Genomic DNA, 24709 nt, shown 5'->3' with positions numbered 1-24709 from the left:
AAACTCTGAAATCTGAATTGTCCAGTCATTACATATGATTTCAAGTAATTGTTAAATGTTTAAAAATACAGTACTTTACATTTTTTAATGTTTAATTCAGATGACTTTAAAATTTGTAAATATGTTCATGTTCTTCATCAGATGTGTGTGCATCTGTTCTCCAGTAGTTTATGTTTTATTCATCTCTTAACCAATATATGTCTGGAACATATTAGAAGTTCAAATAAATGTTTGCTTTGACATTTTTCCAAAGAAAATTCCTAGCCATTTATTACAAATGTAGGACAAATAATGCATTTATGACAATTATGGTTTTCTTTAAACACCTTTTGATCTTATATCTAGAAATGCAGATGGAAAAATTGTATCTCTTGATGCAAAATTGAATTTGGAGAACAAAGACTACAAGAAAACCACAAAGATCACGTGGCTGGCAGAGACGGCACATGCTCTTCCTATTCCTGCAATCTGTGTCACTTACGAGCACTTGATCACAAAGCCAGTGCTGGGAAAAGATGAGGACTTTAAGCAGTATGTCAACAAGAACAGTAAGGTAGCCTTCTAAAAGAAACCATGTTTCTTTTTTCCTTGTTATATAAACTTTTTTAGAATTTTAAAATTACTTTTAAGTATTTGGTTTTCAAGTAAAATGGAAAAGATCTGTAAAATTTTGTTAAAATGAAAAGATGTGTAAAAGAGTGATGTTTCCATTTTACTGAAGATTGGAGCTGAAACACAATGAAGTTAAGGAACTTGCTTATGCTTAAGTGCTGTGCTGCTATGCCTCTCAGCTAGGTCTCTCTGTGCTTTTCGCGCTGCAGCTCATATTGGTGGTGGGAAACTCACTTATATGTGCAGGGATACCAATCATGTTGGTTAAAAGGTTTCCTGAAGTTCATCAGTTTGTCAATTTTAACTTTTAAAAATACTGTATATGTAATTGTTTACTTCTTTACTGTTTCACTGCATCTGCTTAAGTAGTAAAGTTTTTAACATATCTTTAAGAGTATTCCACCTTCTGGAAAGACAACTTATATTTTAGAGTTGTTTTCAGTGCTCTGATTTCTAAGCACAGGTGTATTTTGGTCTTTATCATCTTTACAGCATGAAGAGCTAATGCTGGGGGATCCCTGCCTTAAGGATTTGAAAAAAGGAGACATTATACAACTCCAGAGAAGAGGATTCTTCATATGTGATCAGCCGTATGAACCTGTTAGGTAAGTAAATGTCATTGAGCATTTAAATGAAAATGCTTAACATTCTTACAGTAAATAAGATTTAAAAATCACATTTCTACCAAAATTCTGTACCTGATAATTCTCTATTCAGTTTGATATTTGCCTTTTATATTTAATATTTCAAACTTTGTAGTAACAAGCAATAACTTTGAAACAGCATAATAACAAATTATTCATTTCTAAAATTAAACTGTCTTATAATTCATCTTCATGTAATCCAAGTAAAAGAAAAAAATTTCAGTATGTCTTTGGGTGAAAATTATTACTATTACCTTCTTCTTTATAGCGTATTTTCATTAGATTGTATTGTAGAATATAAATAATGCAGCAGGTACATTTAGAGGAAAATAGTAAATTGTATCTCAATAAAGCTATTATTTAAAAATGTTGAAGCAATATATAGGATCCTATTGTTACTAAATTCTTCTCTTTTTATTTTCACTTGAGCTTTTACTACAAAATTTGAAGAAATCATTTGCTCATGAATAGTCTCAGGGGCAGTGGATTTTGCTAATTACTGTACTTTTTAGAATTGGGAAATTCTTTTTTTTTTTTTTTTAAAGATTTTATTTATTTATTTGAGAGAGAGAGAATGAGAGAGAGCATGAGAGGGAGGAGGGTCAGAGGGAGAAGCAGGCTCCCCGCTGAGCAGGGAGCCCGATGCGGGACTCGATCCCGGGACTCCAGGATCATGACCTGAGCCGAAGGCAGTCGTTTAACCAACTGAGCCACCCAGGCGCCCCTAGAATTGGGAAATTCTTATGTTTTATGGAAATTCTTCTGTTTATAAGCAGATTCGGTGTGGTATGGAGATGCATTTGCTTTCAGTCACGAACGAGCACCCACTAGTGCCATTTCTGGTAGCAGGCAGAGTAGCTGCACTTTTGTCCTGGAGTTAGCGTGTTTTTATCTATAAAAGTTCTTAAACTGGAAGGTTATAATTAGTACTGAGAATTTTTATTTATCCATTGTTTTTAAACTACTCTGAAGAGCTTCTGATTTGAATAATAAGAGAATGGACTGTTTATACTTTGAGAAGTATTAACGTGGTGCCATTGAATTAATCTAGGAATTCAGTTTTAATTACTGCCACATAATTTTGTTGAAATGAACTTTTTTTGGCCCTCTGTTTTCTCTTTAGCCCATATAGCTGCAAAGAAGCCCCATGTGTTTTGATATACGTTCCTGATGGACATACAAAGGAAATGCCAACATCTGGGTCAAGGGAAAAGACCAAGGTAGAAATAACAAAAAATGAGGTAAACATTGACTTTCATGGATATGTCTCTAATCAACCATCTTTTTACGCCAGGATTTGGAATCTTTCTTTACAAGTGGTTGTCCGTCTTACTGTTGACATTGAAGAGGACAGTGGCTCTTAGTTTGGGGGTTTTGTTGTAGTCTTGTCCTTTCCTGTAAGTTTTCAGAATACCTTGCAGAACAAGATTTTTTAGATTTATTATATGAAAAAGTGAGAAAGAGTAGTTTAATTTAGAACGATTTCCCCCCACCACCACCAGTATTGCTGCAGTAGTTGCTTTTCTTTTTACATACTTTTTTAATTTTTAAAGTAATCTCTACACCCAGGGTCATGCTCAAACTCACAACCCTGAGATCAAGAGTCACACACTCCACTGACTGAGACAGCCAGGCACCCCAAATCCTTTTTTTTTTTTTTTTAAGATTTTATTTATTTGACAGAGACACAGTGAGAGAGGGAACACAAGCACGGGGAGTGGGAGAGGGAGAAGCAGGCTTCCCTCCGGAGCAGGGAGCCTAATGTGGGGCTCGATGCCAGGACCCTGGGATCATGACCTGAGCCAAAGGCAGACACTTAATGACTGAGCCACCCAGGCACCCCCCCCATTTTCTTTTTAATATCCTATCTGCTTTAGTCAGGAGCATCGTGTAGAGCTGAAGAGTACATTGAGCACCACCTATTGTTAGCTACTTACTTTATACGTGGAAAAAGAACAGGAGAAATCCCTTGCCCAAGATAACAAAAGTTTTTTTTTTTTTTTAAGATTTTATTTATTTATTTGACAGAGAGAGACAGCGAGAGAGGGAACACAAGCAGGGGGGAGTGGGAGAGGGAGAAGCAGGGTTCCCACTGAGCAGGGAGCCCGATGCGGGGCTCGATCCCAGGACCCTGGGATCATGGCCTGAGCCACCTAGACGCCCCACAAAAGTTGTTATTGACAGAGTCAGGACAGTGACCAGGCTTTCTGGTTCCCTGACTATACTTTTCTGTCAAACTCCAGTGCCTCTGAGAGAAGAGGTTCAGAAAGGAGAGCAAGAATAGGAACTGCTAGGATGTGGGTGAGAGGAAATTGTGTCACTTCCTGCCTTTTTCTGTTCCTTTCCTCTTGTGGATAATGCTTAATCTCTATGCTTAAGAATGAGTTCAAAATCTGCCCAGCAGTCAGGGTTGGGAGGGACATTCCAGATGGAGACACCGCTTCCCTAGGAGACAGGGTGTGGATTTGAGAGCTGGAGACATAGTTAGAGAATGAGGGGGTCTGTAGTGTAGGCAAAGGTCTTCAATCTTCCTCAATTCACACAGTACGCTTGGTTTCTTGCTAATTTCTTCATGGCACCCATGGGCTAACTGAAATTCCTAACAGTTCTCTTTGTTAAGTAGTTAAGTTAGATAAATGTTCATATGCCAGTAGTCATTTGAAGAAATAATACGCATAAGTTGAAAGAGAAGAAAAATTTTATTCTTAAAAGATTGTGTTCTTAAATTTAAATATTTTAATTTTTATTTCATTCTTAAAGTGATACACTAATCAAAAGAAAAAAATAATACCAGGGCACCTGGGTGGCTCAGTCGGTTAAGCATCTGCCTCCGGCTCAGGTCATGATCCCCCGTCGGATTGAACCCTGTGTCAGGCTCCCTGCTCAATGGCTTCTCCCTCTCCCTCTGCCTGCTACTCCCCTAGCTTGTGTACTCTCTCTCTCTCTCTAATGAATAAATAAATCTTAAAAAAGAAAAAAGAATATTTCTTGAATCTTGGACTCAGATTGGATACTACCCTACTAATTTCCTGTTCCATAGTGATTTTCCTGTAGTATTTGATTTTAGCACAGCAGCTGTGGAAATTGTAGTTTTGCAAAGATAGGACATCATTGAAAGGAATGTAACATACTCTCGTGTTAAAATTGAACCATCCTGAGTAGTACATGCCGTGTTTGGCAACCCTATGAATTTCCTGTGGCCCCCTCGGGCACCTTGATGCATAGTTTGGGATCTATAGATGTTGGGTCGGCATTGACTATTTGGCAACAGTGTAGAAGATATTTTGGCAGGTGGATTGGAAGTAGGATTAGAAGATGTGATAAGTGGTCAGGGAGCCAGAGGATGAGAGCAGGGAAGATAAAAGTAGGACATGAATTCAGGAAGTAGAATCAGTAAGACAGTAAGTCCTAATTTTGTGTGGTTGAATGGGTAAATAAATGATAAATCACTTGAGCTAGGGAAGACAGAAGCACATCATATTAGGTATGAATTTGGAACTGTTTATAGTGGGAATGTCATGACTTGAGCTTTTAATTTACACAAATTAAACACTATGTGATCTCAGCCAGTCAGCTCAGTCGGTTAAGCATCTGCCTTCGTCTCAGGTCATGATCCCAGGGTCCCAGGATCAAGCCCTGCATCAGGCTCCTTGCCAGTGGGGAGCCTGCTTCTCCCTCTCCCTCTGCCCGCTGCTCCCCTTGCTTGTATGCTCTCTTTCTCTGTCAAATAAATAAATAAAATCTTTAAAAATAAATAAATAGGGCAGTTTTCAAACTTTTTAGTTTCAAGACCCTATACATGCTTAAAAATGATTGAGGACCCTTTTTATGTGGGTTATATTTATGAGTATTTGTTATACTAAAAGTTAAAATTGACAAGTTTTTCAAAGAATTTATTCATTTTATTTTATTTATTTACTTTTTGAGCGAGAGAGAATGAGAATGGGGGTACTCAAGGTGGAGAGGTCTGAGAGAGAGAATCTTAACACACGATGTGGGAAATGTGGCTACCCAGGCCTTCATTGGTCCCACTTACCATCAGTACCTCACACCTTCCACGTATCCTGTAAAGAAGTTAGGGTAATGCTGTAAGTTTTTGTGTTTTTTTCAAATTTTTATTTAAATTCTAGTTAGTTAACATATAGTGTAATACTGGTTTCAGAAGTTTGTGTATTCTTAAGAAACTTTATGTCCTGCAAAGTGGCAATACTAAAAATAACAGGGCTGGTTTTTTAGAAAAAATAGGGTTGGTGCAGAACACTAAGAACCTGTATATCTCCTGTAGTTTCAGTCAAGTGGTGGCTGGTTGGCAGTCATCAAAGGCTCTGTTAGCCTGGACATCCACAGTGGCTCACTCACGTGGGTGGCAGTTGATGCCAGCTGTTGGCTAGGAAGGGGGAAATGTCTCACAAAGCAGCTTCAAGTGACCTCTTTAGCGTGGTAGTGTCAGGGTAGTGAGACTTTGTATATGACAACTCAGGGCTCCAGAAGTGAGTGTCCAGTAGACATGATCGAAGCAGCATTGCCTTTTATGTTTTAACCTTGAAAATCTCACATAGTGTCATTTCTGCCATGCTTGTGGTCCAAGCACTCATAAGCTTGCCCAGATTCAAGGGGAGGGGCTAGACCCCCCTCTTGATGCAGGGAGTGTCAAAGTTTGTGGGTAGGTTTTGGAACCTGCACAGATCCTTATAGAGATTTAAGTACAGTTGACTAGCATTGGTATCCAGCACTGCAGGCAGCCTTAAGCCTTAGGGCTAATGCTCTCTCCTTTGATATGTAGGTCTTTGAGGGTGTTTGCCTCTAACAGAGAGCAGTGTCATCAGAATTAAAGTCTGACTCAGCGTGGATCCTGCCTCATCCTTTTTTTTTTTTTCCTTTCTTGTTTTTAAAGCCCAGGAGGATAGCTCTTTGAAAGTCCTTTATCTGCACTTGCACCTTCATTAGATGGCTTAATGTTACCGTGAACAATGTTTTTAAAGTACCACCTGCACTCAAGGAAGCCACTCTTTTTTTTTTTTTTTTTTAGATTTTATTTATTTGAGAAAGAGAGGGAGAGAGCACAAGTGGGGTGAGGGAGAAGCAGACTTCCCACTGAGCAGAGAGCCTGACATGGGGCTTGATCCCTGAACCCTGGGATCATGACCTGAGCCGAAGGCAGACGCTTAACCGACTGAGCCACCAGGTGCCCCAAGGAAGGCACTTCTAAAGCTTTCTCTTTTAATTGTGAGAAAGCTTTTTCCTGTATGCTTCTTTGACATCAAACATTAATGTTCTGGGAGAAAGCACTACAAGGTGGTGTGATTTTTCAGTGTTACCCTAATACCTTTAATACTGTTCCCCTGTTTACCAGGCATGAATGAGTCAGTTCAGGTTATCAAAAGTAAGTGTAACAGAACAGAATGTATATGTTTTTGATACAGAATGGCTCCATTTATTGTATTCTTGCTTTACCATATATATTATGCATTTATATGTGCATATTAACATTTATGGTTGAATATTTTAAAGGAGTAATTTTGAGTATATGTGGGTTGTTTTTTTTTAAGATTTTATATATCTGTTTTTTAATAATCTCTACACTCAGTATGGGGCTTGAACTCACAACCCTGAGATTAAGAGTCACATGTTCTACCAACTGAGCCAGCCAGGCACCCCAAACGTATGTGGTTTTTGACTTACATGTTGATTTCAGAACCTGACCCTCATGGAAAATGCAACTCTGATGTAGCTTGCAGTGCTTCTTAGCTAACCAGGTAAAGATGTCTGAAAAGACCATTCAGAATGCTGGGCCTGGGATCAGGACAGAGTTCCAGAGTAGAGATGAAACATTTTGGAGTTAATACACATGACTCATGAATATGGATTAAGTGAAAGCCATTAAAGAAAAAAGTCATGGGGAAGGTATGATCATGAGCTGGGTTTTAAATTTAGAAGGGTGTCAGTAGGGTGGAAAGCTTTCTAGGCAGAAGGAAAGCATGACATTAAGAATAAAAAATAGCATAGTTATTCACTACCCAAAGATCATTTTAGTGAACATATCTCTAGGTTTATTGCATATACTTATATATAATCATATGCCTGGAAGTACATAATTTTATACAAAAATGGAATCGTTCCATGGTAATGAGTTAAAATTGTATCTCAGTATTTCTTGGAGGACTTGCTTGTCATCAATCTAGATATCTTTTAAAAAAAATTAATAATTCCTGAAACTTATTAATATTCACTTTTTCTCAGCCTTTGTAACTAAAAGCTTTAAGCAGATTTATTACCTTTTATTTTCCCATCACACTGATGGGGTCAAAACAGTCACTTTTCTTCTATAGTTAAAACCAGAAACAGCTTATGTAACTAATTCAAGTTCACACAGCTAGTATGTGGTGGAACAATGATTTATTCTCAGATCTTTTGGATATGTCATAATTTCTTTAATCCCCTAATGGTAAGGATTTAGGTGATTTTCAGTTTTTTACTATAATAAAAATGCTTCAGTGCATATCCATGTACCTCTACCTTTGTTTACTTCTGTCATTTTTCATTAGGATAAATTTTTAGGAATGAGATTATTTACTTAAACTTTTTAAGGGATTAAAACTTAATTTTATAGCATGAAATGTTATATGACAATTCGATATAATTTTGTGAGAGGACATTTAACATGAATTAATTATTTCACTTTTGGTTTTCTTCCTTTGTAGCCGACTACTCCTTTTAAGGAAAGACCGGGTCCTTCTTTGGATAATACTTGTGCTCCATCTGAGGATTCCTTGGTCCTTTACAACAGAGTGGCTGCTCAAGGGGATGTGGTTCGTGAATTAAAATCCAAGAAAGCAGCAAAGGAAGATATAGATGCAGCTGTAAAACAGCTTTTGGCTTTGAAAGCTGAATATAAGGAGAAAACTGGCCAGGAATATAAACCTGGAAATCCTCCTGCGGTGGTACAGAATGTTTCTTCTATGTCATCAGCAAGTATTGTGGAAAGTAGATCTCTCTATGATGAAGTTGCTGCACAAGGGGAGGTGGTTCGTAAACTGAAAGCTGAAAAAGCCCCCAAGGTCAGTATGCTGGAACCAGTCAAGACAACACTGTGAGGAAGCTCATGAATTCAGATGGTTTAGGGTCGCTGTAGTCTCATCTTTTAAAACATATTGTATATAGACTGCTTGAATATTTTGGCAGAACAGTCCACACTTACTGATACCTGCTATGTGCCAAGCTCTGGAAATATTAACAAGAAGCAGCTCACCATCTAGTATGGGGGAGGGTATCAGGGAGGAAATACACACACTGTAATCCACGTGCTATGACTGTAATCCTCTGTGATATGTGAATTGTTCTCAAAAGCATCTGTGGTTGTAAGTGGCAGGGAAGGAAGAAACTATTCGTAAAGGATATTTAAAATAGTCCTGAGGTAGAGGAAGCCCTTTATGTGTGAACAAAGTTCAGAGAAGGTGCTCTTTAAGTAGTAGATTCATGCTTCTCAGCCTTCGTTGTACATCAGAATTACTAGAGAGCTTGCTAAAACACAGATTGTAGGGTTCCACCTCTTGAACTTCTGCTTCAGTAAGTCTGGAGTATGGAGAGAGTATGCATTTGTAGAAAGTTGTCCAGGAGAAGCTGGTGCTGCTGGCCTGGGGCCGGGTATGGAAGACGTGCACCAGCAGAGGCAGAGAGGTATGAAGGTTCGAGGAATATTCAGGGAATAATGGGGCGTCAAGACGTTTTTGACCAGTGACCATTTCCAGTTCTTCATAGGGGTACCCTCAAGTGATACGAACTTTGACTGAAGTATATATTTTATTCTTGTTTTAATTACATCTTTATGCAAAACATTTAGCCAAGTGAGTGGTAGCATGGAGTGTGGAACAGGATTGTTTGTTGTAAGAGACAAAAGGAAAGGCATCTATGATAGAGAAAGGTCATATATTTTTAATTTTAAAGATTTTATTTATTTATTTTAGAGAAAGAGCGCGAATGGTGGGACAGAGGCAGGGGAGGAGGGAGAGGGGCAAGCAGATTCCCGCTGAGCTTGGAGCCTGGTGTGGGGCTCAATCTCGCTACCCTGAGATCATGACCTGAGCTGGAACCAAGAGTCAGATGCTTCACCAACCGAGCCACCCAGGCTCCCTGAGAAAGGTCATATTTAATAATCAAGATATGCAGTTCTATTCAAACAGTAGTGTAGTTCTAAAACATGACCAAATGGGTAGTGCTATAACTAGATATAATTCAGTCCCTCATAAGCTTCCAAAAATTACAGACTCTGGACTGTGACATGAACACAGAGGTATAGTGAACCCTTGGACTTGACTTCTGTGACTAGAGGAGATTTGTTCTTGTCAGGGGATCTATTATCCCATCAGCATCCTGGGCTTTGGTTGGAGAAGAATGGATTAAGAGGTTACAATTTCCTCATCTCATTAACAAGTTGCTAGGCATCTGACTGGGAACCGTGCCCCTAAGATTGATTCTTTCATGGACGTTTGACCTCTGCTGAAGAGGGAAAATGCTTTGGGGAGATCTTGGGGTTTTGTTCCAGAAGTTAATATTTTTCTCTCCATTGTGAAGTACGGAAAAATCTTTTCTCTTTAGTGAGCCTGTTGGAAGTCCTGCAGAGCTGTGATGATCTTCAAATAGCTCTGCTTCTAGGAATAAAGCCTGTAGCCTAGGATGTAAATCCTTGATATTTCCTGCCCTTCGGCGAGCTTAAGAGTATTTTTCACTCTGGAGATCAGACACAAGCTATGGACCCCTTTCTAGATGTAATTTGAGGGGAAGGGCTGTGGTCTTTAAATTCCTTCATTCTGGGGGCGCCTGGGTGGCTCAGTTGGTTAAGCGACTGCCTTCGGCTCAGGTCATGATCCTGGAGTCCCGGGATCGAGTCCCGCATCGGGCTCCCTGCTCAGCGAGGAGCCTGCTTCTCCCTCTGACCCTCCCCCCTCTCATGTGCCCTCTCTCTCTCTCTCTCTCTCATTCTCTCTCTCAAATAAATAAATAAAATCTTTAAAAAAAATAAAAATAAATAAATAAATAAATAAATAAATAAATAAATTCCTTCATTCTGAGTAGAGTACGTTGAGATTCTGTGCTGAGTCTTGGTCAGGACATCATGTGTGGGGTAGTAACAGCTGCAGCCAGCTATGCCTCCCATCTCACTGGGTCAGTGGATTATATCCTACTTCTGGGATGGCGTGGTCAAGCTTATGAAAAGTCAGCCTGTGGGTTAAAAAACCCCTAAATTTCTTTGGTAATTAGGCAGCTACTTTTATTAGGTACTTTCTGATAATGATAAATGTGATACTGAAATGAATCTGACTTTGATTTAACCTACATTTACTGAATGCGTACAGTGTACCATATCTGTGTTTCAAAATATTGCTTACATTTTTTTCTTCTCTGAATGCTAAGAGTAGTAAATAGTGCTCTCTCCTGATCTAGAGAATCAACCCAGTTACTAGGAACGGAAGTATTTTTTAGACTGCATCTGGCACCGTGTACTGTACACAGTTACTATTTTCACATTTAATCCTCACAAAAACCATGTTCAGTAATGTTCAAATAATTCTTTTTTTAAGATTGTATTTATCTGAGAGCACAGAGGAAGAGTGAGAGGGAGAAGCAGACTCCCCACTGAGCAGAGAGCCCAATGTGGGGTTCGATCCCAAGACCCTGAGATCATGACCCGAGCTGAAGGCAGACACTTAACCGACTGAGCCACCCAGGCACCCAATACTTCTTTTTTTATTTGTTGGTTTTTGTAACCAGTGAGAAACTGTGAATAGGAAAGTAATTTCCTGAAGTTTACAAAACCTAGATTCCAATTTTGCAGTCAGATCCCCAAGTTATTTCTCATTAGAGGTGATGGTAGTGGGGCATTGCATTATGAGCACCAGAGGATTATGGTTTTAACTAGTTTATTAATTTATTAAGCAAGTCTGTGCTTTTTTTTTTTTAAAGATTTTATTTATTTGACAGAGACAGTGACAGCAGGAACACAAGCGGGGGGACTGGGAGAGGGAGAAGCAGGCTTCCTGCTGAGCAGGGAACCCGCTGTGGGACTCGATCCCAGGACCCTGGGTTCATGACCTGAGCCGAAGGCGGCCGCTTAATGACTGAGCCACCCAGGCACCCAAGTCTATGCTTATTTTACATTAATAATTTATCTAAGCCTCTTAACCATTTCCTACAAAAGTAGTTCTTCTGTTAAGTCATGTTCAGTTGTAAAGAAGGTGATCAGCTGAGAATTTGTAGTTACAGGCTTCGATTAGAATTCTTCCTTCTCTATTTGTCCATTCTTCTGTCCTTCTCCCCACCTCCCTCCTGCTTCAGGATCAGATAGTAATTCTTTTGTGTAAGAACTTCTAAGCATATAAAGGCAGAGTATAAGCAAAGGTAGGCAAGAGTGAAAACTTGGAAGTCTACCTTCAGTTCCTCCTTCAAGTCCACCTTCTGCTCCTCTCCTTTTTCCCTTGCTCAGTAGGTTGTTACAAAACAGTGGATCAGGCATATATAGTTGTGAGTTGCATATCTGAGAATACACCAAAGGTAAATAATTCTGAATGCTGAGTTACTTTAAAAATTGAAGTCACTTTTCAGATTTGAAATATTAACTTTCAAAGTTCGAAAGTTATAGTTTCAAAAAATAAAACTTTGATTTTGAACACATTTCTCTGATTTGAAATCTAAATGAATGCAGTTTAAACATGAAATTTTGGTATTGTTTTCTTGAAATGGGAGTCAGAAAATGGTAAATTAAGGGCTTTATGAAATACAACACTTTAAATTCTGGGACCAGGTTTGGCAAACTATGGCCTGCCTGTGTTTTGTAAGTGAAATTTATTGGGCTACAATTGCACTTTGTAGTTTACATATTGTCTAAGGCTCTTTTCGTGCTGTAGCTGCAGAGTCGAGTAGTTAGACTCACAAAGCCTACAATATTTTTTATGTGGCCCTGGCCCTTTATTGGAAAAGTCAGATGACCCATCCCCTAGAGGACAGAGATTTGAGGACTGCTATAGAACTGACTTTTTTAATTGAAGTAATAAATGGCAGCAAAATCAAATGATTATTATGTTAAATAGAAACAATAATTCACAGTTATTTCGTCTTGTCATTAGCAGCTTCTTTTTGTCAGATTCCATCTGGGTGGCTGGGTGCTGGTCATCTTCTCCAGTTGTAACATTTGATTCATGGCACCTTGTATTTTATGCACCCACTAATTCAACTTAAATATTCTGCCCATCTTTGCCCTTTTATATTTTACACCAGTGTTTTTGGTTTTGAAAATCAAATCACAGCTTATCAGGAGAGGAAACACATCGTTATACCCCTTTGGTAAACAGGCTGTTCTAGAAAACCACTGCCCCTCACCCCCACCTCAATAGCCTTAATTCTAAGGCCAAAAAATAAAGATTGCAAGGGGGAGAAAATCAGAAGAAACAAACCCATCCTTTCCCTTGACAGATTTTGAGCTTCCTATTTGGAATTTGTGTGTAATGAGTTTCTGCTATATCTGTATTTGGTGTTTAATACAAGCTTGCCTTTGCATTAAACAGGTATAAATCCATCCATCTTGTGAGACAGGACATTTCACAAGACTGACTACAGCTTAGGGATTGTCTAGGAAAATCTGAGGAGTTTGGCTAATTGATTTGTGTTAGAGAAAAGTAGCGGATACATTGTGATTTAGGTAAATGAACCCTGAGCCGAACTGAGAAACAGCAGAGCAGATGTTCCCAACCCAGATTGACTCCAGAATCGGGGCCCTCTGTTCTGTTGGATTGACTCCTGGGATTGGGGTTCAGTAATTGGGCTGTTCCGTACAGGATTAGGCATTTAAGCTAAATACAGATTCTAATCAGTTGACTTAAAAAAAGCCAAACACCTTGCTTTGAAAACCTGTGAACTTTTAGTTCACTAAGTCTCCTAGCAGACTTTTTTTATATGATACAAGCTTCATTACTCCCCCTCCGCAACCTGGGAGAATTCCCTCTTTGGATTACTATTCATTTCCCACCCCCACCGAGTGAGAATCTGCATGGGGAGTGGTTATCGCTCATGTGTGCAGGTGTCCTCTGGGATAGGTTAAAAAAGGAGCGAAAGGTGGGAGAACATCTATAGAGTTGGGAAAAATAGATGAAGTCGGAAAAAAGTGTATTTTTAAAAAGCTCTCTTCACTGATAATTGAGGTGCTCAAGCCTTTCTGTTCGTACATTTAAAATGGTAATGTTTAGGTGTTTCTTCTTTAAGTTCTTTCCTTTCCCACGGAGAAATGTCTCCATCTAGTGGCTGCTGTCTAAATAGCTGTTGGGTGCGCCGTCTCGTTCTAAGTGTAACCGGGTGAGTCCTCGCCCATCTTTGGTCTGATTCTCAGGTCATGTGCACTTCCTCAAATTCCCATGTTAAATTCTCACGGAAGTGTTTTTTTGTAGGCTGTTTCCTTTCTCATTCATCTGCATCAACAATTATTTATTGAAATCTTTTCATGTTTGTATTGGCGTATGTTAGGTAAGTTTAAAACAGTTTTGTCCATTAAGAGTTTAAGGTTTATCAGTACCTGCTTTGTAGGCTTCTGTTGTTTAATCTTATATCGAGTAGTACCATCCAGTTTTTCTTTGTAAATGCCTTTTATTCCAGAAAACTAGAGTATTAAAAGAGATTATTTTTTCCTCATTCCACAAGACGTCGTTAAGTAAGAATCAAAGACCTCTTTTGAAAGTGCAGTTTTCATAGCATGTTAGCAGGAGTAGATCACAGACTCTAGAATAAACCCTAGATTAAATCCTGGCTCTACTACCACTTACTGTGTAACTTTGGGTAAGGTACTTAGTCTTATTTCTAAGCTTTACTTCTGTAAAATGAGTCAGGGTTGTTTTGAAAAATAAAATGATCTACATAAAGCACTGAGCATAGTGTCCAGCACAGAGTAAATAAATAGGCCATAAAATAATAGAGATAGTTTCTTGTATTAATAATGCTGATTCTAATTCAAGAATCTTCAGATACCTTCTAAATCATCAGAGAAGACTGCATAGAGAACAGTATTATTTCACTGTTTTGAAAAATAACCTGAATAGATTACTTAGTTATCCACAGGAATGTTCCATTTCTCAGTTGGAGGGGAACTCTAAGTGTATATAATTCTACTCTGTTTTAGAATATGATTTAGTAGTGAAGTGATTTGTCCATCTTAATTTTCTTCTTTATAATATGTTGAATTGTAATCTTGCCAAACAAGGTTTTTTCCTTTGTGAAGTATGTGCCACCTGACTTCAGACTCTGGTCAACACTTGCTTATAGTGTAAAATGGAACTCCTTTCAAAGGCCTCTTTTTGTGGAAATGGTTGCAGGAAAGTCCCTTAACTTTTTTCCCATTTTCTTTCTGTTAGCTGATGGAAGTTTCTTTTTCCTTGATTCTTGTAGGTCTGATTAATTGTGTCTTATTTGTTGGGATTAGGTAGATTCTGTTGTGAAAATGCTTTTAATTCTAAAGACAGTGTAAACAAGAGACAGGTCAGGGCTACAAATAAGGCAAACTACCTGCTTTGTTTTTGTTTTTGTCTTACATTTACTCCTGTGTGGTATGGTGTGACAGCCTGCACTTCAGTAGGCAGCAAAACATTGTGTCATAAATTAGCTGACAGGGAAATGTCACTTGTTGACTCATAGGTGTAAGTTCTTTGAATGTATACCAATGCTTCCTGCACTCCTTTGACCCCCACTGTAGTATTCTTCCTGGCTTCTGTTGGGTTGCTCTTAGCTGTTTGGAGTGCTGTTATAATGTAGCAGTGAAACTTGGAAACTAGGGTAATTTGGAGGCACTTTTTCTCTCTCTGATTGATGGGATGGCTTTTCAGTGGCATATTTGTCTGTGCTTAGATAGTACTACCATTCGGGTAAAGCATCCAACTTGGGTCCTTTGCCTGCGTTGTTGCCCTTCTCTGCTAGAATCATAAGCGTCTCAGTTGGGCTGAGTATTTCATTCTTTTTCATTATGATTACATTGAAGTATCAGAGGATGATGTATATACGTTAATGTCTAATTAAAACCTCAGCATACCTGGGCGCCTGGGTAGCTCAGTTGGTTAAGCAAATGTCTGACTCTTGGTTTCAGTTCAGGTCAGGATCTCGGGATCATGAGGTTGAGCTCTGTGTTGGGTTCCGCACTGAGTGGGGATCTGCTCCTCTACCTCCCTCTCTCCCTCTGCCCCTCCCCCTGCTTGCTTTCTCTCTAAAATAAATAAATCTCTAAAAAAACCCTCAATATATCTTCTCATTTTACTGTAAATTTTTTTTTAAAGATTTTATTTATTTATTTGACAGAGAGAGAAGGCACAAGCAGGGGAGCAGCAGAGGGAGAGGGGTAAGCAGGCTTTCCGCTGAGCAGGGAGCCCGATGTGGGACTTGATCCCAGAACGCTGATCCAAAGGCAGACACTCAACCAACTGAGCCACCCAGGTGCCCCTATTGTAAATTTTTAAAAGAGTAATATAACTGTTCTTTAGTTGGGCCCAAACTGTAGTTTGTTTTGTGCTGTATTTAGTGTTTGTTTAGTAAGCTAATGAAAATAAGGTTTGTATAGCAAAGCCATTGAGCTGATCTTTATTCTGATTTTGTAATTTCTGACTCCACTATTTATAAACCTGGGGCTTGGACACTGCCAAGTTTGCTTGGATATTCTGTTATTTGTCTGTTTATATATGTAAAATGGAAGTTATGGTACTGTATGTGTATGTTTATGTTTGTTTTTATGATTTGTATATAGGATTATAATATTTCTATTTTTAAGTTTTGTTTTTTTAGCTTTGATCTGTTACTTTATAATTGAGCTCCTTTGTTGCTTGGGTTTCTCCATGATGATTATTTATAGGAATACTTTGGTGGTAATTAATGATTTTTAGTAATCACTGAAATTTTCAGAAATTTCAGAAAGTTTTAAATAATTGTTTTTTGTCTTTTATTTCAGGCTAAAGTAAATGAAGCTGTAGAATGCTTACTCTCCCTGAAAGCTCAGTATAAAGAAAAAACTGGAAAAGAGTACATTTCTGGTCAGCCTCCATTATCTCAAAGTTCAGACTCAACCAACAGCTCTGAGGCTAGTGGTCCAGAAACACCAGAAGCCAAAGTACTTTTTGACGAAGTAGCTTCTCAAGGAGAAGTAGTTCGAAAACTTAAAGCTGAAAAAGCCTCTAAGGTTAGTGTGGTATTTTGTTTGTATTTTTGTTGTTTACATTACAGGCTGTTTTCTTTGCCTGGAACACTTTCTGGCCCATCAAATCCAAGTTCTGCTCATGTATTTCAGTTCTCAACCTTTGTCTTGGGCATTAGACAAGCCTTCACTGATACTTCTCTCCCCGTCTATATTTGACTGGACATTTCTTACAAGATGCTGCCTTTCTCTGACACTGTACTTAAACACTCTGTATTTTACCTGTTGTCAGCTTCTCTAGTCCATGAGATCCCGGAGAATAGGGCCCTAGACCCCAGCAGTGCCTGGCTTATTGTAGGCCGTTGGTGCATGCTCTTTGTTCTACTCATTCTCCTGGAGCTGAGTCAGTCTCAAATGGCAAGTGTTATTTTCAGCTCTGGTGTAGTCTGTGCTAATTATATTCTCTTCATAGGGGTAGGATTTTTTGGGTACAGATTTGTGAATGGAAAACAGTACGTCATTACAGGTTTTAAAGTTTAACCAGTAATATAGAAACTTGGTTGCTGTCATCTTTATGATTATGAAGCTTTGAACATATGTAGTGTAATGGCTCCCAACTTAACTTGCGGTGGAATACATGTTACTTCCTGGTGGAAGTCCTGTGACGGTGGAAGTGTTCTGTGGCAGTTCTGTCCCACCCCAGTCACTAGCCACCTGTCCCACTGAAGACTTAAAATGTGGCTCTTGTGACTGAGGAACTGAGTTTTTCATTTTATTTACTTGAATTTAAATAGCCACGTGGCCGGTGACTCCCATTCAGACAGTGCAGTTCTAGTACTGTTTTTCAGTCCCTCTTTTGTACAAGTCTGTCCCTGTTTGTCATAGTTTCTATTTTCAGTTGTTAGTATATTTGATGTTCTCCACCCTTAACGCATTCTCCTCTGCCTTCATTTATGTTTTCAAATCTGCTTAGGAAGCTTTGATCATTAGTGCTTAGACGGTGATTGGAATTAAATATTATCTTCTCTTTTCCTCTTTTGTTAAACTAAAGGATCAGGTAGATACAGCTGTACAAGAACTCCTTCAGCTGAAAGCACAGTACAAATCTCTGACCGGAGTAGAGTATAAGCCTGTCTCTGCCACTGGGGCTGAGGACAAAGATAAGAAAAAGAAAGAAAAAGAAAACAAATCTGAGAAGCAGAATAAGCCTCAGAAGCAAAGTGATGGCCAAAAGAAAGACTCCTTTAAAAGCCAAGGAAGTGGACTGTCATCCAGTGGAGCAGGAGAAGGGCAAGGGCCTAAGAAACAGACCAGGTAATAGAACATGGAAGCTGCATTCCAAGTGAAGCAGTTGTGAAGGAATTCAACTCTGAAATTATTTTTTTTAAAAACAGATTTTGGTTAGTTTGACTATCATGTGAAGTTGGAGAAAGCTAGAGGTATGGTGCCAGGGGATAGCTTTTGTTAATTTTCTATTCGTTTGCTTGGTTTAGGACTCTCAGAATATAAAAAGTTCGCTGAAGTCTCACTCCCATGCTTGTACCCCATCTTCCCAGTTTCTCCTACCACCATCATGAATTGGTAACCACAGCAAGTTTCTTCTGTAACCACTGAGAGATCTTCATTTGGCTACACAAGTGAAAACAAATACATATAAATGTTCCCATTTTCCTCCCTTTTAACACAGTTGGTAGCCTGACAATACTCATTGTCTTAGACCTTAAGCAAATTTTTCAGATGAAAATCTTTAATGGTGACTAAATGACAACTTCATTCTAGGATTTCAGGTTTGGTTAGAATAAATATAAAACAAAGCTGTTTAAAAGACAAAACAAAAAACAAAACAAAAAATAAAAGACAAAACAGTGGAATAGATGATGTTTTAGTATGTTCCAGTTCGTATGAATCATGTGATGCCCTGTCCATAATCCCCATGGCAAAATTAGAGTGAACTTTGTGCTAGCTTCCTTCAGTGGCTTAATAAAAAGAAAAACCTATCATTAGCAACTACTATTGTGAGATCTTTTTTTTGTGTGTGAGAACTTTTGGTTTTAGATTTTTTTTTTTTTAAGGTTTTATTTATTTATTTGACAGAGAGAGACACAGTGAGAGAGGAAACACAAGCAGGGGGAGTGGGAGAGGGAGAAGCAGGTTTCCTGCTGAGCAGGGAGCCCGATGTGGGGCTCGATCCCAGGACCTGGGATCATGACCTGAGCTGAAGGCAGACGCTTAACCGACTGAGCCACCCAGGTGCCCCAGGTTTTAGATTTGTTTAGCTGATTTTAAAATTCTGCCTCTTAACTCTCACATCATACATGCAATGTCTCCTTAAACAAGAGAATATAACAGTTGTTTTTCTTGCATATTGACTGAGTGATCAGATTTATAGATCACAGAATAATAGAAGAGAGAACAGAACTTCTTACCTTTTACCTTTGTTTGTGAAAAGGCCAGGTTTCACGTAGGCATCTTGTTGAGCCATGTCAAAGTGAAACAGTGGAGAAGTCAGCTATAAATACATTAATATTTTAAGCCAATAAATCCTTGTTTGTAAACTCTAAAACAGGACTAATGGGTGATTTTTTTCTATGTGCATCGTAAGACCACAGTTCTTGAATAACTATTGGTTTCAAGAAAAGGATCATTGTCTGGAATAGTTTTTTGTTGCAGATCTAACTTATTTTGCGCTAGTCTCTGCAGCTTTTACTTAGTGCAATTAAAAGAAAAATTTTAGACTGTGTAAGGATTATATCTACCTATGTATGCACACATATACACACAGCCATTGTTCTCATTACTTTTTTATGTGTTACTCTCAGTGGGACAGCAGTCTTGCTAATTATAATGTTTTCTGGATTGAATTTGGCAAAAGATTCTTCTTCTTAGCGAGAGAATTCTATGTGAATAAATTCTATCTTTATTACAAATACATTACCTTATAAAAAACTTTGTAAAAAAGATGTCTGCATTAAAATCATAGCTTTTGCTAGCTTGACTTTCCTAGTTCTTTGTGGGCAGTGTCTTAACACCTTTTAAGAGGTTAAAAACATTATCTTGGGAATGAATATTCAAGAGCGATAAATACGGAAATAACTCATATTGAAGAAACACCTATTCTGTTTCGAACTTCAGAAGTTTGTTTCCATTAAGCCTAAAAGCAGTTGATGAATGAAGGGATTCATATTTTATTTTTCCTATCTGCAGGTTGGGTCTTGAGGCAAAAAAAGAAGAAAACCTTGCAGATTGGTATTCTCAAGTGAGTATGCATTCCGTTTGTTTTCATGTTTTAAATTTCTCAAATACTACTTTGTATTTAGATTCTAAAAGTCCAGACACACGGTAATGTATGATGTTGTCAATAATATATAATATAGCCATTTAACCTGTCACAGTTTTCAAAGCATGTTCACATAAAGCAATGAATTGAGAAGTAGCCCTATGAGATAGTCATTACTCAATTTTTTTTTTTTAATGGTGCGGTAAAGAGATAATCCAAAGTCACAGAGATAGTAAACAGCAGAAGTAAGATTGGCATTCAAGTCTTAAGAGTTTAGGCTTGGTGTTTCTCACTATAGAAAAGCCCGTTTTACATGCACATTAAGGGGATGTACCAACAGTGGAAGCTTCCAGATTTGAAGCTTGGTTATCATTCACTTGGCACTTGTATTATAATTTTGGTTTAATTTAGGCTTCAAAGACTATTTTTCTTTTAAAAAGGTCATCACAAAGTCAGAACTGATTGAATACTATGATGTAAGTGGCTGCTATATTCTTCGTCCCTGGGCGTATTCCATTTGGGAATCCATCAAGGACTTTTTTGATGCTGAGATCAAGAAACTTGGTGTTGAAAACTGCTATTTCCCCATGTTTGTGTCTCAAGGTGCATTAGAGAAAGAGAAGACTCATATTGCTGACTTTGCTCCTGAGGTAAGTTAGCTTGCTTTATTTATTTTTGCAGTTATCTCTCATAAACTTAAAAGTATATTTTCAGTTCACACTTGAACAGAAATTTAAATGGCAAGACCAATTTAGAGAAATATAAAGCCATTACAAAAGATACATATGTATTTCTACCTTCAGGGGCAAGTTATGATTCTGTTTGTTACATTAACTAACTGGCTCTTACTTTTTGTAAATATTTTTAAGGACAGTAAGTATCTACTTTTCTTACCAGGAACAGCAGCAATTATTTTAACTTGCCTTAATTTCTGTAGCAAAAATTGAAATAGAGATTTGCCTGTATTTGTGCTATTTCTCTGAAATGCTGTTTAAAAAATGTATGGAAAATTATTTTATCTTACTAGGTTGCTTGGGTTACAAGATCTGGCAAAACAGAGTTGGCAGAACCAATTGCCGTTCGTCCCACTAGTGAAACAGGTGAGGGTGGGCCTTGGGGTGTAGGAGAGTGTTCATGGGAACACTAGAGATGGCTTCTAGAGTCACCTCAGTGTTGATTTTGTGATATTTATGATCCTCCTTGACAGTACACAGTTTAACGAATATTGATAAAAATGAATATATACTGAAGTTGCATAGAATTTTATTCTCAGTGCGGTAAACATTGCAGAGCTCTTTATCATTAGAATAAAGTATGTTGTTTTTTTGAAAAAACACTTTATAAGTTTGTCAACACTGATGTTTTATGCCATATTTTCTTAAAAATTTTGTTAGTCATTTTAATATGACATTTATATTTGTATAGGGTTTTTATAGGTTACTAAGTGATTTCATTTATATATTGTATTCTTACAATAGTGAGTGAGAAAGGTGGAGGGAGCAATTGTAATCTCCATTTTGCAGGTAATAAAAAAGGTCTCTGAAAGGTTTTTGGGCTTTTTAGTGTTTTCCAAAGTGATTATCCATCTTTAGAATGAAGGATTATTTGCCCTTTACTTCATACTTCTGGTGATACTCTTGTATAGTATTATAAGGATGCATTATTGAAATTATGACACCAGCTGTTTTCTGGTTGGCAGAGTTTTTAGTAATTCTAGATAGTCATGAGTAGGCTGTGATAAGACAGACACTTTCACTTAACAGTTCATGGCAAGAGCTTTCATACTCTGCATAGATGCATTGGATAGATCTAATCTGAATTCTAGTTCTAATAGATAACTGCGCTGGATTCAGCAGGTTGTTTAACTTCTCTATGCTCAGATTCCACATCTTTGATACTAAGATTATGATAATTGACTTTATGGATTGAACTTGGGAAGTGACCAGCATCATAAGTGCAAAGAACTTCACAGAGAGCATGTGTGGTTATATGCTGTAAGAGCTTCACTTAGTGTTTTTGAAAATAAAACAGCTGAAAAGCAGTCAAATTAAATGTGAAGTGTAAATTTCAATGTGAAAAATACAAAATAAGGTCAGGTTTAGATAAATTTATTTCCTTGACTAATCCGCTTTGTGAAATAACGTAGGGGGCGCCTGGGTGGCTCAGTCGTTAAGCGTCTGCCTTGGGCTCAGGTCATGATCCCAGGCTCCTGTGATCGAGCCCCTCATCAGGCTCCTTGCTCGGCAGGAAGCCTGCTTCTCTCTCTCCCACTCCGCCTGCTTGTGTTCCTGCTCTTGGCTCTCTCTCTCTCTGTCAAATAAATAAAATCTTGGGGAAAAAAAAAAGAGAGAAATAATGTAGTAATACCATTCACTTACCGTTACAAACATTGGAAAGGCATTTACACAAACACAGCATTTTAATTTGTATTCACTGTGTTACTGGTGTAACTCTTACTAGCCTTCAAAGAGAAATAAAACCTTCAGTGACTAACCACCTGTATTTTCCTGTATCTTTTCAGTAATGTATCCTGCATATGCAAAATGGGTGCAGTCACACAGAGATCTGCCCATCCGACTCAATCAGTGGTGTAATGTGGTGGTAGGTACATACTCTTTCTTATGTTCTTTCATTATTCTTTATACTCAATTTTTTTTTAAAGCACATTTTTTTTCCTTATTTTTATATTCAAAGGATTGGGAGAATGGCATGCATTTTTTATCACAGTTATGGATTACAATTATGATTTCTGGTTACTTGCCACATTAAATTGTTAATAAAAATGGAAAAGCTCTCCATAATGATCAAATTGTGTTCTTGCCTCGGGGCGCCTGGGTGGCTCAGTTGGTTGGGCGACTGCCTTCGGCTCAGGTCATGATCCTGGAGTCCCGGGATCGAGTCCCGCATCGGGCTCCCTGCTCGGCGGGGAGTCTGCTTCTCCCTCTCCCATTCCCCGTTTGTGTTCCCTCTCTCGTTTGTGTTCCCTCTCTCGCTGTGTCTTTCTCTGTCAAATAAATAAATAAAATCTTTAAAAGAAAAAAAAAAAAATTGTGTTCTTGCCTCTTCCAGCGTTGGGAATTCAAACATCCTCAGCCTTTCCTACGCACTCGTGAATTCCTTTGGCAGGAAGGGCACAGTGCATTTGCTACCTTTGAAGAAGCAGCAGAAGAGGTATAAAAAGTCGTCTTCCATATTAATTATGTTCCATTTCTTTCTCCAGGCTGTGCTTTTTCCCCCCACCAACTATAAGTAATGCAGTGTTATCTACTTAGATAATAATCATTTAGTAAATAACTCTGAGTTGAAATTTAATCTGATCTCAAAATAACTTTAAAAGATAATTTCCTGGTATAATTATTTTGTTACTCAAAATTTATGTACCACCTGTTAAAAGAAAAATAAAAAAGTTAATACAGATATACACAGACTTAAGAAACTGCTTAAATGAAATTTTATTAGAAAATGTGCTGTTTTAAATTTTCAGATGAAAATATTTTTGCACTTCCATGTATGGAGGAAATTATGTATGGAAATTATAATCCCAGGGTGAAATTAATTATTCTTCAGATTTTCACCTTGGTTACTAGAGATAAATATATATATATGCATATATATATTTATATTCTTCAAAAACATTTTTTTCTTATATTCTAAATTTATGAACATTTTAAAAAGTTACTCAACTTCTTTTCCACTACTTTGTTGAATGTCTTCCTTAATAAATACACACTGGCTGCTTTAACCTTTCCGTAAGAAAAGGTTTTCATTGTTTGATGTACTTTTGCCACCACAGTTAGTTTTAAATAGTATAGTTTTATAGGTCTGTAAGAAATAAATATACCATATATTTGAACTTTCTTATTTAAAATGTTGTTACAGGTCTTGCAGATACTTGACTTATATGCTCAGGTATACGAAGAACTCCTGGCAATTCCTGTTGTAAAAGGCAGAAAGACTGAAAAGGAGAAATTTGCAGGAGGAGATTATACAACTACCTTAGAGGTGTTTATATCCGCTAGTGGAAGAGCCATCCAGGTACCAGCGAAGTGCTGCATAGGGTTCATAGGGGACTGTACGCACAGCCTGTGGGCACATCCAGTAGACTTCTGTCACCAGAGAAGTAGACTCTTTCCAAAAAAAATAAGTATATTTCATGTGCCTTCTAGACCATGTTATAATTTCACGCTTATCTATCCCATTTTTCCAAATCTCTAAGGTCAGTTAAGTGAAGGCTTGTATCCTGAATTACCAAAGCATGGATTCTTTTTTAACCTTTGTAGTTGAAGTTATTTCTATGAAAGTGGCTGCCCACAGCAGTACGTTTCTGTACTTTTTTTTTTGACTAATCCTAGTCTTTTTGTTGTATCATTTATGCTTTAAAAACTTAATATAAAAAGAAAATCAAGGAACATGTTTGGTGTCATTTTAAGGTGTATGATCTTACAGAAATCATTTTCAAAGGCATAATTAGTTATTAAAATTAACGCTTCTATTTCTCTGTTTTAGGGAGCAACATCACATCATTTAGGGCAGAATTTTTCCAAAATGTTTGAAATTATTTTTGAAGATCCCAAGACACCAGGAGAGAAGCAATTTGCCTATCAAAACTCCTGGGGTCTGACAACTCGAACTATTGGTGTTATGACCATGGTTCATGGAGACAACATGGGCTTAGTATTACCACCCCGTGTAGCTTCTGTTCAGGTAAGGAAACTGTTTCTGTTCATGAGTCTTTCTGTAAAATACAGTCTGGACCTTAGTATTGTGTAACCTTGTGTATCATTTCTGGGTTTTTTTTGTCTTTTAATTTTTAGCTGCTTTTATACAAAACTTTTTTAGAAATCATTTTTTGAAATGATTCATAATAAGTTTAATGAGATATAGTAGGTCAAATGAAAATGCATTTAGCCTAGACAAGTAATGTGCAGCTGGTTGGTAGACATTCCATAAAGATTAGAAATCACACAAGTTGATCTGTGTTAAAATTTATAGTCCCCAGTAGGTTTTGATTCCTGGGTATCATGC

General features: G+C 37.8%; 1 protein-coding gene across 1 annotated transcript in view; it reads left to right on the top strand.

Annotated features, from left to right (window-relative positions):
* Positions 1-24709, top strand: part of EPRS1 (glutamyl-prolyl-tRNA synthetase 1) — a 67682-nt gene that overhangs the window by 31662 nt on the left and 11311 nt on the right. The window contains exons 15-27 of the mRNA XM_081825189.1: positions 346-553; positions 1105-1217; positions 2380-2497; positions 7958-8314; positions 16225-16452; positions 17459-17721; positions 19612-19663; positions 20125-20334; positions 20712-20784; positions 22206-22285; positions 22754-22855; positions 23564-23719; positions 24191-24388. Of these exons, the coding sequence (XP_081681315.1) occupies positions 346-553; positions 1105-1217; positions 2380-2497; positions 7958-8314; positions 16225-16452; positions 17459-17721; positions 19612-19663; positions 20125-20334; positions 20712-20784; positions 22206-22285; positions 22754-22855; positions 23564-23719; positions 24191-24388 (2158 nt within the window). The remainder of the gene's footprint in view (positions 1-345; positions 554-1104; positions 1218-2379; positions 2498-7957; positions 8315-16224; positions 16453-17458; positions 17722-19611; positions 19664-20124; positions 20335-20711; positions 20785-22205; positions 22286-22753; positions 22856-23563; positions 23720-24190; positions 24389-24709) is intronic.

Source organism: Leptonychotes weddellii, chromosome 6 (assembly GCF_054177405.1).
Source record: "Leptonychotes weddellii isolate Sample4059 chromosome 6, ASM5417740v2, whole genome shotgun sequence".
NCBI classification, from domain to species: domain Eukaryota; kingdom Metazoa; phylum Chordata; class Mammalia; order Carnivora; family Phocidae; genus Leptonychotes; species Leptonychotes weddellii.
Note: the sequence above shows the minus strand (reverse complement) of the source record. Positions and strands in the feature narration are given on the sequence as shown.